The following is a 14,136-nucleotide window of genomic DNA, read 5'->3' on the forward strand; positions in this document are numbered from 1 at the left end:
TGGGATTGAGGGTGTTATAACCTTAAAGCTTGACGTCCCTATCAACACACCAACCTGATAGGTATTGTTCGCTTTGACCCGAAGATCTCACGAAAGTTTGACGTCACTATCAACACACCAACTTGTTAAGTATTGTCCGCTTGACCCAAAAGTCTCACGATTTTATTCCACAAAATAGACCTCACAAGTTTGGGATTAGATCTTTACATATATATCATTTTTTATCCACACGTTTTGATCACATCAGACACAGTGTAGCACTTAATGACTCCCACGACCGTTGATAACATGCGAGGTATTATTCGTTTTGATCTGAAGGTCTCACTGTTTTATCCCATAAAAGACGCCTTATAAATTTGAAATTAAATCTCTATATATATATCATTCCGTAAGATTGAAGCCGTTACTTCTTGCACCATGGTGTTCGTGCTTTTTTTTTTTTAAAATTTTTATTGAGATTAGAACAAAGAGTCCGACACTTACACTGCTGCACACGGCTGTTCCTTGACGTTCGTGACCTCAGTTCCTAAATTTCTTTAATTTTTTCGTAGGATTACTGATATACCTAGCGGATAATAGCTCTGTCTTGTTGGACTTGGTTTGCTTCATATTTTATGCCAAAAGCCAATTTTTGTTTTGCCTTCTTGACTCAAAAAAAAAAATAAAAAATCTTATTCTATTTTCTATTAATGCATGACAGACTTGAAGTTTCTTCAGTTCCTAGTGACATGGATGCAGCTAAAATCACCGTATTTCTGGGAAGAGGTCAACATAATTATGCAACTTGGCTTCCTTGGAATCACATTGTTCCATTTTGTTCAAAAAAATGTGTGCAAACACAGACGGATGGTTGCAGATCAAGCGGCGAAAAATTACCCCTCTGGTGCAAAACTTAGCTTTTCTTACAGAGCTAGTGTGGTGTGCTCCATTTTAATGCTGAGCATTCATTTCCTAAAGCTCCTGATGCTGCTAAATAGTATTACTGACAGTCATTGCAACTCCACATTTCAAGCTTACTTATCAGAGATCATGGCAGTGACGTCATGGGCAGTAACATTGATTGTAGTATGCAAGATTCCCAAAGAAAAGCACATTAGATTTCCCTGGATTCTAAGAGCATGGTGGGTTTGCAGTTTCTTGTTGTCCATTATCTGCATAGTTTTTGATGCCTACATAAAAACTGCAGAACATGGCAATCTGAAAATGCCAGATTATGCAAACTTCATTGGTCTCCTTGCGTCATTTCTCTTGCTGGTTATATCGGTCAGAGGGAAGACAAGTTTAGTCTTTATTGACTACAATAACATTGCTGAGCCACTTCTCCGTGGAAAAATTGATAAACATTCAAAACAAAGAAGGGAATCTCTATATGGAAGAGCAACTCTTCTTCAACTCATTACCTTTTCTTGGCTCAATCCATTGTTCTCTTTGGGGATCGAGGAACCCCTAGAACAGGATGACATCCCAGATGTTGATGTTAAGGACTCTGCTGAATTTGCCTCCTTTGCCTTTGATCAGATTCTAAAACAAATTAGGGAGAAAGAGGGTTCGACAAACCCATCTATATACAAAGCAATATTTCTGTTCATCAGGAAAAAAGCAGTAATTAATGCATTGTTTGCAGTGATAAATGCAGGAGCATCATATGTTGGTCCGTATCTGATTGATGACTTTGTGAACTTCCTAGCTGAGAAGAAAACCAGGAAATTAAAGAGTGGATACCTTCTTGCACTGGCCTTTCTAAGTGCCAAGATGGTTGAGACAATAGCAGAAAGGCAATGGATCTTCGGGGCACGTCAGTTAGGCCTTCGGCTCAGAGCTGCTCTAATATCTCATACATACAACAAGGGGCTGGTTTTGTCCAGTCTGTCTCGACAAAGCCACACTAGTGGAGAGCTCATCAACTATTTGAGTGTAGCTATCCAAAGAATTACAGACTTCATCTGGTACTTAAATATTATATGGATGTTGCCTATACAAATTTCATTAGCAATCTACATTTTGCACACAAGTCTAGGTTTGGGGTCCTTAGCTGCATTGGCTTCAACTTTAATTGTCATGGCTTGCAACATACCGATAGCAAGAATCCAGAGAAGGTTTCAATCTAAGATCATGGATGCGAAAGATAAGAGGATGAAGGCCACATCAGAAGTTCTTAGAAACATGAAGACTATAAAACTTCAAGCATGGGACCGTCAGTTCCTCCACAGGCTAGAGAGCCTGAGGAAGGTAGAGTATAAATGTCTATGGGAATCACAAAGATTGCAAGCAATTTCCACTTCCATTTTCTGGGGATCACCAACGCTCATCTCTGTGGTGACTTTTGGGGCATGTATGCTAATGGGGATTCAACTCACAGCTGGCAGAGTCTTGTCTGCACTAGCTACTTTCAGAATGTTGCAAGAACCTATATTCACTTTACCTGATCTGCTCTCAGTCATAGCGCAGGGTAAAGTTTCAGCAGACAGAGTTGCTTCATACCTCCAGGAAGAGGAAATAGAGCAGGATGCCATTGAGTATGTTCCCAAAGACCAAACAGAATTTGAAGTAGAAATTGACAATGGAAAATTCAGCTGGGACCCTGAGTCAAGCAATCCTACCCTTGATGGGGTGCAACTAAAAGTGAAGAGGGGTATGAAGGTAGCAATATGTGGAACTGTAGGGTCAGGCAAGTCTAGCTTGCTTTCATGCATTCTTGGAGAAATACAGAAATTGTCTGGTACCATAAAGATTAGTGGTACAAAGGCTTATGTTCCTCAGTTGCCATGGATATTGACAGGGAATATCAGGGATAACATTTTATTCGGGAATCCTTACGATGAGAACAAATATGACAGAACTATTAAAGCATGTGCTTTGACAAAGGATTTTGAGCTATTTTCCTGTGGTGATTTAACTGAGATTGGAGAAAGAGGGATTAATATGAGTGGAGGACAAAAGCAAAGGATACAAATTGCCCGTGCAGTCTACCAGGATGCTGACATATATCTACTCGATGACCCTTTCAGTGCCGTGGATGCTCATACAGGCACACAGCTCTTTCAGGTAAATAGTGCAAACTTACTTGAAAGGGAGAGGGACAGTGTAGTTCATATCATGAATCCTAGAATTATATGGATCATCCCTATGGCTACCTTTTTTGAATATTATAAAACTTTTAATACAGTTATTGTTTAACTACACTTTGTAGGACTGCTTGATGGGAATTCTCAAACACAAGACCATACTTTATGTTACCCACCAAGTTGAGTTTCTGCCTGCAGCAGACATCATTCTGGTAAGCAAGATACTTAAATCGCTCGAGCCATTTCAAAAGATTAAAATTCATAGTCCATTGAAAATGAAAGATTTGCACAAGCATCTAACCAGGCATCTATCTCGATTATAGATTTATACCTGACATCTATCTTGATTCTCAACAGCTGATGCAAAATGGAAGAATTGCACAAGCAGGCACATTTGAAGAACTTCTGAAACAAAATATAGGATTTGAAGTTTTAGTTGGTGCCCATAGCAAAGCAGTACACTCTGTTCTGACAGTTGAAAATTCCTGTGGAACATCTCAAGATCCCGAAAGTGTCGAGGCCGAATCCAACACAGATTCGACCTCAAATGCTGAACTGGTACAGAAACAACATGTTTCGGAGCATAAACATCCTCTAGAGATAACAGAAAAGGGAGGAAAACTCGTGCAGGATGAAGAGAGAGAGAAAGGAAGCATTGGAAAAGAAGTTTACTGGTCGTATATGACCACTGTGAAAGGTGGCGTCCTGATTCCAATAATTCTCTTGGCACAGTCATCATTCCAAATATTACAGATAGCAAGCAACTACTGGATGGCATGGGCTTCTCCGCCTACAAGTGAAACAGACCCTACGCTGGGGATGAACTTTGTATTACTTGTTTATTCACTACTTGCTGTTGGAAGTTCACTCTGTGTCTTGGTACGAGCCATGCTAGTGGCAGTGGCAGGACTCTGGACGGCACAAAAGCTCTTCATTAACATGCTGCATAGTGTATTCCGTGCTCCAATGGCATTTTTTGATTCAACCCCAGCTGGAAGAATCTTAAATAGGGTGAGTAGCAGATAGAGCTAAAACAATTTTCTCTCATCTCAATTAAAGATAATAGGGGCAGCTAAATGTTTGTAAGTTAGTACTTGTGTCGAGACTTAAGCTCCGAACCCGCGTGGCTCCGGGACCCGGGTATTCACCCTTCCGGCGTCCCAGATCAGCCTTCCGTCACGGTTCACACCCTTGTGAGGTATTGTCCGCTCTGGCCCCCTTGGCCTCACGGTTTTGTCCTACAAAAGGCGCCTCACAAGGCGGAGATGGTGTGAACCCTTTTATACCCCAGAGACCTTCCTATTATGTTCGATGTGGGATTCAGGACTCCCCCTTAGGTCCGTGACATTCTCCCGCACCCAACCTCGTGACGCCCTTGTCACGGAGGCCGGCCACCCTGCCTACCTCCCTCGAGGCGCTCGGCGTAGATCGAACGGTATAGGGCTGGCTTTGATACCACTTGTCACGGGTCGAGACTCAAGCTCCGAACCCGCGCGGCTCCGGGACCCGGGCATTCACCCTTCCGGCGTCCCAGATCAGCCTTCTCGCCACGGTTCACACCCTTGTGAGGTATTGTTCGCTCTGGCCTCCTTGGCCTCACGGTTTTGTCCTACAAAAGGCGCCTCACAAGGCGGAGATGGTGTGAACCCTTTTATACCCCAGGGACCTTCCTATTATGTTCGATGTGGGATTCAGGACTCCCCCTTAGGTCCGTGACACTTGCACTTGCACTAAAGTTTAAACTCAAACGTCTATTGTATTGGAGCTCAATAGCCACAGATCATTTATGTATGATTTCATAACAGAGGCTCATGGTCTTAAATTGTTTTATTTCCAGGCATCTACTGATCAAAGTGTTCTAGACTTGGAAATGGCAATCAAGTTAGGACGGTGTGCTTTCTCAATAATAAAGATTCTTGGGACCATCGCAGTGATGTCAAACATAGCATGGCAAGTGTTTGTCATCTTCATTCCAGTAACTGCAATCTGCATATGGTACCAAGTAAGTGACGGTCCAGATTTCTTACTAATCTAGCTAGAGACAATTACAGAGGTATACCGTGTAGAAAGAAAAACCAAGTTTGAGTTAATGTTAGTTTAAATAACAGTTTCTGTATATATACTTGTCATATTTTATATAAATCCAAATTAATTTCAGAGAAATCAGAAAATGCTAAAGCAAATGACAGTTGACAAGTTTGCATGCAAAGAATCAACTCTTGCTAACTGCCATGAAAAGAATAGCTTTACCAATTCCTTTTTATGCATAATTGTTCCAGCAATATTACATACCAACAGCAAGAGAACTGGCCCGCTTAGCAGGTATACAAAGAGCTCCTATCCTCCACCACTTTGCTGAATCACTAGCTGGCACAGTAACAATCCGTGCATTTGATCAAGAAAACCGTTTCATTGATGCAAATCTTGGCCTCATTGACAACCATGCAAAGCCCTGGTTTCATAACATCTCAGCATTGGAATGGCTTTCATTCAGACTAAATCTACTGTCCATTTTTGTATTTGCCTTCTCATTGGTTGTGCTGGTGATGCTTCCCGAAGGAATGATTAATCCAAGTGAGTATGATGTATTCTATTACCTGTTTTCTTTCTCAGAAACTTGATGTTAGTACATAGAATAGATACTGACGCATGTTAACGTGGATCTATTTCCCAAGTGTGTTATTTGCGGGCTGCCTCACACTTCAGATATAACAAGAACTGCATCTTCTATGAAAAAAACCAAGAGGTAGAAGAAAATTTATGAATGACCACTAATCCAAAAGTGATTTTTTTGTCAACAGGCATTGCAGGACTGGCAGTTACATATGGAATAAATTTGAATGTAATGCAAGCTTCAGTAATATGGGACATATGCAATGCAGAAAACAAGATGATCTCAGTAGAAAGAATTCTTCAGCACTCAAACTTAGCGAGCGAATCAGCACTCGAGATGGAAGAGTGCAGACCACCTAACAGCTGGCCGGAAGTTGGAACAATTTGCTTCAGAAATTTGCAGGTATGACCAACATGATGGTAAACATAATAAATTTGCCTGGAAAATGTTAACTGGTTCAATCAAATTTTCAACCATGCTGTTCTAAGCTTTTTGATAATGAACTTACATTTACTGACACTGCCACTGCAAATTCCTTCTTCTCACCATCCAAAATCTATTGTAAAGTTCAAGATGCATATGCTCAATTTCTTTGTCTTACAGATCCAGTATGCTGAGCATCTTCCATGTGTCCTAAACAATATTAGCTGCACATTTCCTGGAAGAAAGAAAATTGGTGTTGTGGGAAGGACAGGAAGTGGGAAATCAACACTTATACAGGCTATTTTCAGGATTGTTGAGCCCAGAGAAGGGAGCATCACAATTGACAATGTGGACATAAGTAATATAGGTCTTCATGACTTAAGATCAAGACTTAGCATCATTCCACAGGACCCAACAATGTTTGAGGGAACTGTTCGAGGGAACCTTGACCCTCTCATGCAATATTCGGACAATAAACTATGGGAGGTAATTAATCTTTAAAAAACATATCCTTAAAGTGAATTGTGGGACTAAATATTTCTCTCCCAGAACTCAAACTTCACTTGAAAGGAAAACAATGGAAAATACACATTAGAATGACTTGCTTCCAAAATTTTCATCAGATGTTAGAAAAGTGGCACATAGCTAGTAGCCTGAGCCACTATATTTCCTCAGTTGTGGTTTCTTTGCAATACAAAACTACTAATTTATATCATAATCATGGACTTAACAGTGCCCCAATGGTTTCAGGTTCTCAATAAATGCCAACTCGATGAACAGGTGCGTGCAAAGGAAGAAAAGTTGGATGCAACAGGTCAGGTTCATAAACTTGGGCAATAATAAATAGACTGAATGTATTTTGCTGCTAATGAAAGCTACTAATAATTAGAATGTCTTGAGCAGTGATTGAAAATGGGGAAAACTGGAGCATGGGACAAAGGCAGTTATTCTGTCTTGGAAGGGCATTGCTAAAGAAAAGCGGCATTCTTGTGTTGGATGAAGCAACAGCATCGGTTGATTCTGCAACTGATAGAGTGATACAGAAGATCATTAGTCAAGAGTTCAAAGATCGAACAGTCGTGACAATAGCTCACAGAATCCACACTGTTATAGACAGCGATCTTGTCTTAGTTCTAAGTGACGGTAAGTATAGATGAAAAAAGCATTTGTGTACTTACAAAGACATGATACAAACACTGTAAAATTGTTAGAAAACAAATTGAATAAATTTTTTTGTTAACAGGAAGAGTTGCAGAGTTTGACAAGCCTGCAAAGCTACTAGAAAGAAAGGATTCATTCTTCTCTAAGCTTATAAGGGAATACTCCATGAGATCGAAGACCTTTAACAGCTTAGCAAATCTGCATGGTTAGATCCTGCTTCTGGGAATCATGAATAAAACATTTGAAATTGAATGACGCAATGGAGATGATATCTATAGTAGCAACTCCATGAAGTAGATAATCCTATAAAGATGTTTGAATGAACATTGAGCAGAATAAAAGACACTCCCCTGATTAAAGTAGTATCTAACTATCTCAAGGTGCCATTCGTAGTGATTTAATCAAACAGTACTCCTTGTTTTGTGATGTTACGAAAGCTAAAATTTGTAATAATATGCACTTAGATCAAAATCCTATGATTATTCTCATACAACTAATTTTGGTGGATCATTGCCCAAAAATCTTACTATTTCAGGCATTGCTTTTCCTCTAAAAATGTAGATCATTAAGGAAGCATGATGCATAACTTGAATCAAAGTTTACTAAAATGAAATCTTTGAAAGTTTAGTTAAAACATAAGTGTCTTTTCTGTATCATCAAAGATTTATTTTATTGAAGGCAGAGTATAACTCAATTAGTTCATGTAGTTACCTTTAAGAAGTGGCATCTAGGAGATCTAAAGTTCCAATCCAAGCACTTGCAACCCCTTCCCTTGTTAGCAGGCTTCAACCTCCTATGTAGCAAAGAGGATTTAATTTATTTTCTATTATTGAAAATCACAAAAGCTTGGTGTAGTAAATGAATCAACTGGTTCATTGTGTGAAAATCAAGCCCTAGAATCAAGTAAAAATATTAAACACTACTACTTTTTTTTTATTTTTTATTTTCATGTCAATGGACTGCCTTTGCAACATCCAAATCAGTTCTTCTCTATGTTTGATAGTAGTTAGCTCTTTCTGTTTGCCCAGGAAGTTCCACCTAATTTTTTGTATTTGTCCTGAGTACTGACCTCGGTTGTTCTAAAGACTTTCCTGCAACATTAAAATTGGACCATTTCTTGCTCATTTTCTGAGATAATAAGGGTGGTCACAGTTTAGGCCATTGTAATGGCATTTTCGGGTGACTTCCCTAGGCCAATCATATCTGCATATATCATTACACTACTAATCACCATAGTTAATGGTGCTGATATTCTCCAAGAGTGGCATGTCAGTCAACACATCGGCTAAATCGTTTCCTGTAGAGCAGCCTGTAAGATTGTTAATGATCTTATCTTCTGTTAAATAGTCATTTAAAGCTTGGTTTAACTGTGATTTTACAGTTTTTGTTAATTGTTTGCATTAATGCTGATATATGTTCTTAATAGATCATTACCATCATTGGGATGTTACCTGGACCCCTTATCAACGCCACAAGAAATGACAATATTCATGTCAATGTGTTTAACAGTCTGGATGAGCCACTAGTATTTACATGGTAAAATTTAAAAATCTTTGTCTTCTTTTCATAGTATTATTGAGACATATACGAAACTTGTAATCAAGATTTTGATTTCTGTCAGACCGGAAGAGAAACATAGTGAAAAACAAAGGATGTTGATGTTGCCGGTGGTGCAGGAATGGGATACAGCAAAGACTAAATTCATGGCAGGATGGAGTGTCAGGAACAAACTGTCTAATCCAACCTGGTAAGAACTGGACTTATGTTTTTCGCGTGAAAGACCAGATTGGGACTTTCATCTACTTCCCCTCCATTAGCTTCCTGAAAGTTGGAGGGAGATTCAGTCCGATTGGAGTTAATAATCATGAAGTGATCAAATTAAGTACCCTTCCCCTAACTTGATGCTGAATTTGAACTTCTCATAGGCGATTGGTATCAGAAAAGTTGCAAGGTAATTTACAACGCCTTTTCCATAAAATTTTTATTTTTATTTATATTACATTTTTATATTATTTATATTTAGATTATATTATTTATATTTTAATTATGAATTTAAAAATAATTAATAGTTAAACATTTTAACTATTTATTTATAAAGACTATTTATGGTTTATTATATGATAATTTTTTAACTTTCCATGTACATATGTAGAAAAAAAAAAAGATAGATTAAAATCAACATCTTTTATGTCATGTCAATGATACATCAAGAATATTAAAATGAAATTGAGATTTGGATGAAATATAATGAAATAGAATCACTTTGAGGTTCCTATAAAATGAGACATGGAACGGAGCCATGGGATTAGGAAGAAAATTTCGAGTTGATATTGATCATGGGTTGAGCATGGGAATTGAACTCATTGAGATCTAATCTCCCGTAGTTCCTCAGTAGCTCAACGGTAGAGCGGTCGGTTGCTAACTGACTAATTGTAAGTTTTAATCGTACTTGAGGAGATTTGATTCATTCCGAATTAAAGATTCCTTCTGTATATTCTTTGCTTCAGTTCCAGGTGGATAAAATCAGAAACTAATTTCTCCAGTCCTAATTAACCAGTAACCATTGAGAATTTATACATAGAAGATTTCCCTGCATCATAAGAAGAATTTCTGGCTAAATCGTTTCCTGCTTCTTTCTGATATATAAAAGCAATAGGAAGTCAGGACCCATCTCAGAAACAGTTCTACAGCCTATGATTGTCCTCCTGATAAAATCCTGATGAATAGCAAGGGCTTTTATTTGGACGATTGATTCAAAGGGCGATGAATTCTTTACGGTCACAAAAGGTACAAAATGAAAATGATTTTTTCTATTTTTTTATAGGATAATTGAAAGTTAAAACAAAAGGAGAAGCCTTCTCAGTTTAAGATTTTCTATTTTCATTTTCATCCAGGTATATTAATTATCACTTAACATAATTCAGGCATCATGTTTAAGATTTAAGTTAATGGAAATACAGTTTAAAAAAATTTATGCATGAATAAAGATTACCTGTAGTTCAGTCACATTGTCAGTTCATGTCTTGATTTCATAGATCCATTTTTTCCTATCTTTGTCTTTATATGGCAAGAAAGTGACCATCAAAAGCATTGAAAATTTTACATATCAAGTTAGATGTAAAAATGAATGAAAGTTATGATGCCATACTTGGTTTTTTTATTTTATTTTTTGCAGCCAGTTCGTCCTGAAAGAGCTTCTTTTGCGACTTGGTTGTCTATTGGTGATGCAAGTGTTGCACGTCAGTTTCAGCTGTGGACATGAACAGAGTTCCTACTTTAAGCTTCTGAATACAATCTAGAAGCTGCTCAATATCAAAAGCATCTACACAAACAAAAAAAAAAATCAATGTACAGTTAAAACAAAATAATCCAATATAACAGAAGACAACAAAATCAGCAAACATCACCAAATTAATATACCTGGATGATCAAAATTATACTCGTGAATGCGCTTTAACTCTTCAGTAGTAAAATCACGGTAAAATAAGTCCTGCATCCATAAAAAAGAAAATGTGAGCTAACAGTTGATAAATTTAAGGTAATAACAGCAACAAAAATCTAGTTTGAGATATCCTGTACATTTTTACACAATTACAGGCGGTGATTGAGGATGGCAACAGCAGGGAATCTCGGCGGTGGAGGGCTTTGCAAAATCAAAACCGAAAAACGAAGGAAGAGGAGTAACATAGTCAAATTTCAGGCGGTTTTATGCGATAGAGATAAGTTTATCAGCTTTGAAATCTGAGGTTTAGATCTAGGTTTTTCCGGTTCGATTTTGAAAAATCCAAGCTGATAGATGTTAGCAGGAGTTCAATAGGTGATCGCAGAAAGTTTTTTATGAAATTCTATTGCCAACGAGCTATGGATGAGTTGCGGTCGGCGACAGATAGAGGGCGGAAGAGAAAATGTTTACTTCTTATGTAGGGAGAGAAGGATGAGAGGAAAAATGAAAAAAATTAGGGTTTTATAATCCACTTAAAGGTACATTTAGTTTAAGAAAGGAGGAAAGAAATGTGCAATAAGAAACGAAAAAAAAAAGGGTAACCAATCGGGAGGTGCAACGTGGATGGGATTAGAGAAAGTCAAATTATGGTCAAAATAAATTAATTAAGAATAAGTGCCAATGGACACAGGTCAACTTTACCACAACCACGTTTTATGGCATTGCTCACTTACCTTCAAGTTAAAATTGGTTTATTTAAATTTAATTATTATAGTATGAATCCCTATGATCAGTTTGATGAAAGCGGAGACGAAAGTCACACAAAAAGAATGAAACGATGTAATTCAAGGCTCATTCTTGTTTGGGTTGTCTGTCCACTTAAAAGAGATATCTAACGTAGTTCAAAAGAAGATGATTGACGTTGCCAAAATAGGAGATAAGAATCCTGGACTTGCCAAAAATTTTCGATTTTGCCGAAAGAAAATGACAAGGGTGGAAATGGAAATTGACAAGGATGGAAATAGGATTGCTAAGAAAAATCTTAGGTTTCCCAAAAAAAAAAAAAAACACCATAAGGTTGTAAAGGAAATGAAAAATTAGCCTTGGAGCTGTCTAGGGAGTGAAGGATATATTCTTTGGAATTTTTTAGAAAAGTCAAACCAATTATCTTGGAATTGTTAAGAAAATTAATGAAAAAATTTTGAAAATTTTTTCCAAGCAATATTATCCTGAATCATCGAAAAATTAGGATTGAACCTAGGATCGCCAAAGGATTGAAAACATGTGACTTTTTAAGGAAAAAATATGGATTTTTTAAAAAATTAATCGTCAAAAATAAGAAATAAAATAAAATATAAAAGGGAAAAAAAATGATGAAGGAGGTCAGAGTTAATGCGGGATAGATCAAATATTGCGTTGGGAGTTGGGACGTGGTTGGTGGGAGCCCTCAAAAGAGTCACCACTGCATCTGCGTTGTGACCTTCTCAAGGCCCTTGTTAATCGTCTCAAGCCGTTCGTGGGTAACTTCATACGCCTTTACAAAATGCATTTATGAAATTGGCTTATTTGAGACAGTATCATTCTTGGGGGAGAAATTCTTCAAACTATTTGGAAGAGGAATGAAATTAAGAAAAGGAGTTCTCGGTGCCCTCAAAATCGACATGAACAAAGCTTACCGTAGAATTAGCTTCACCGGAAGTTCATTAAGATGGTGATGGAACAGATGGGCTTCAATTAGAAATGGTTTAAAATCATCATGGGATGCATTGGCTCTGTCAGATACCAGATCATGATAAATAGAGGACCCTCAAATTTTATTTACTACAAAGGGGATTACGATGACCGGATCCCCTATCCCCTTAACTGTTCATTTTATGCCAAAATGTTCTTTCACTTATGTTGCTCCAAGCTGAAGAGGAAATGAAAATTCAAAGAATTAGAATCAGTAGAGGAGTTGGATTTCTTTTAGCCATTTTTTCTTTTGTTCATGACGTTATCTCAGTGGAGTAGGGAGGTCAAGTCTGTATCGAAGGATTTTTGTTACCTTCTGGTAAAAAAAAAAAAAAAAAACTACAACAAGTCTGAATCGTTTGTGATTACCTACTGTCAGAATAAGTTCAAATTTTGTTTAATGGCTTTCCAAGGGTCAAGAGCTTCACTTAGGTGTTGAGTTTGGGAAAATGCAATCCAAAAGGGAGTTCTTTCAACCACTGGTTGACAACATCAACTGCAAATTGGCAGGATGGAAAGCACAATGCCTTTCTCCATGAGGAAGATCTGGCAGACTGAACTTGTTTAAAAAGCTCTTTTGGGAAAGCAAGCCTGGCGAATTCTTTCTACACCTGATTCTATAGCCTCTCAAGCTTTAACTACAGAATAATATAAAAATCAGGAGTTCCTTATTGTTCAGGCCAAGCCCATTGACCCTTGGATATGGAAATGCATTCTGGTTGGAAGAGATGTCTGCGCCGAAGGTATGGATTTCTACATCTGGGTTGGCACTCAAACTGTCATTTGTGTTGGTAAAATCTTCTTTAAATATCGAAGGAGAGAAGATGATCCTGAGCACCTGGAAGTTTGCGAAATCATACGTCGTATTGGCAACTCATGGAACAACCTTCTTTCTTCTGTGCTTTTAGTCCGAATGAAAGAGGTTATGGAAACTGAGGCTCCCTCTCAAATTGATCATTTTCCTTTGGAAAATTTGTAATAATTGTATCCCTGTCAAGATGGAACTTATCAGACGCAATGCTAAGTCCTGATAATCTCCCTATCGTGTTTTCTGTCACAAGGCTGAGGAAACCATGGAACATCGATCTCTTCATTGAGTACTCATACCCCATTTAATTCGGGGTTTTATTTAAATTTAAATTTGTATTTTATTTAATCTTGGGTTTTTAAAAAATAAGAGCTCGAAAGATGACAAAATGGGTATTTGGATTTGAGAGGGGAAAAAGATAATTAGAATTGTGTTGGGATTAAATTGTTAGACTCATATTACTTTTCCAACAAGAATTAAATTGTTGATTGAATAGAAGTAATGTATTTTGACTTGATTTATAAAAAAAAACGAACAGAGATTGAAATTATATTCTAAAATTAACGTCTTGTTTGTGTTCCGTATAATATTGCAAAGAATCAAGGGAAACTTTATTTTCCTGTTACATGGAATCGATAAAGGTAATTCTTTTCGGTATACAATGAGTAAAAGAAAAAAAAGTGACGCCAAGTGCTTTTAATTTCCGTTTTGAAAATTTATTATTATTATTATTATTATTATTAGAATGCACGTCTGCATTACTTGCCAAAAATAGAAATAATGATATTTTAAAAATATGTAACATATTCAAAATAAATAAAATAACAAAAGTTTATTTGTAATTTTTTTTTGTCTAATGTATGACTCTTAATTAACAGTTTTTTTTCCGTAG

At 37.3% G+C, this 14,136-nt stretch overlaps 1 protein-coding gene and 1 long non-coding RNA gene across 10 annotated transcripts; one reads left to right on the plus strand and one right to left on the minus strand.

Moving 5' to 3' along the window:
* Positions 1 to 490: 490 nt before the first annotated feature.
* Positions 491 to 7,962, plus strand: LOC111276381 (putative ABC transporter C family member 15). The gene is made up of 10 exons (XM_022862117.2): positions 491 to 3,045; positions 3,191 to 3,277; positions 3,423 to 4,076; positions 4,903 to 5,067; positions 5,345 to 5,639; positions 5,867 to 6,081; positions 6,283 to 6,588; positions 6,853 to 6,916; positions 7,006 to 7,245; positions 7,346 to 7,962. Exons 1-10 carry the CDS (start codon positions 694 to 696, stop codon positions 7,471 to 7,473), a joined length of 4,506 nt encoding a protein of 1,501 aa, XP_022717852.2. The 5' UTR covers positions 491 to 693; the 3' UTR covers positions 7,474 to 7,962.
* Positions 5,985 to 11,214, minus strand: LOC111276627 (uncharacterized). Of its 9 annotated transcripts, none has more exons than XR_016333722.1 (6): positions 10,843 to 11,214; positions 10,684 to 10,753; positions 10,412 to 10,585; positions 7,975 to 8,056; positions 6,188 to 7,128; positions 5,985 to 6,117 (listed from the first exon to the last, which is right to left on the minus strand). It is a non-coding gene; the product is annotated as an uncharacterized LOC111276627 (long non-coding RNA). The 9 variants fall into 9 exon arrangements; XR_016333718.1 differs by having other exon boundaries at positions 6,188 to 6,337; positions 10,256 to 10,585; XR_016333720.1 differs by lacking the exon at positions 5,985 to 6,117 and adding an exon at positions 10,256 to 10,320 and having other exon boundaries at positions 6,999 to 7,128.
* Positions 11,215 to 14,136: the final 2,922 nt, after the last annotated feature.

This window comes from Durio zibethinus, chromosome 25 (assembly GCF_047325235.1).
Source record: "Durio zibethinus cultivar Kanyao isolate XHJ-2024 chromosome 25, ASM4732523v1, whole genome shotgun sequence".
In the NCBI taxonomy this organism is placed as follows: domain Eukaryota; kingdom Viridiplantae; phylum Streptophyta; class Magnoliopsida; order Malvales; family Malvaceae; genus Durio; species Durio zibethinus.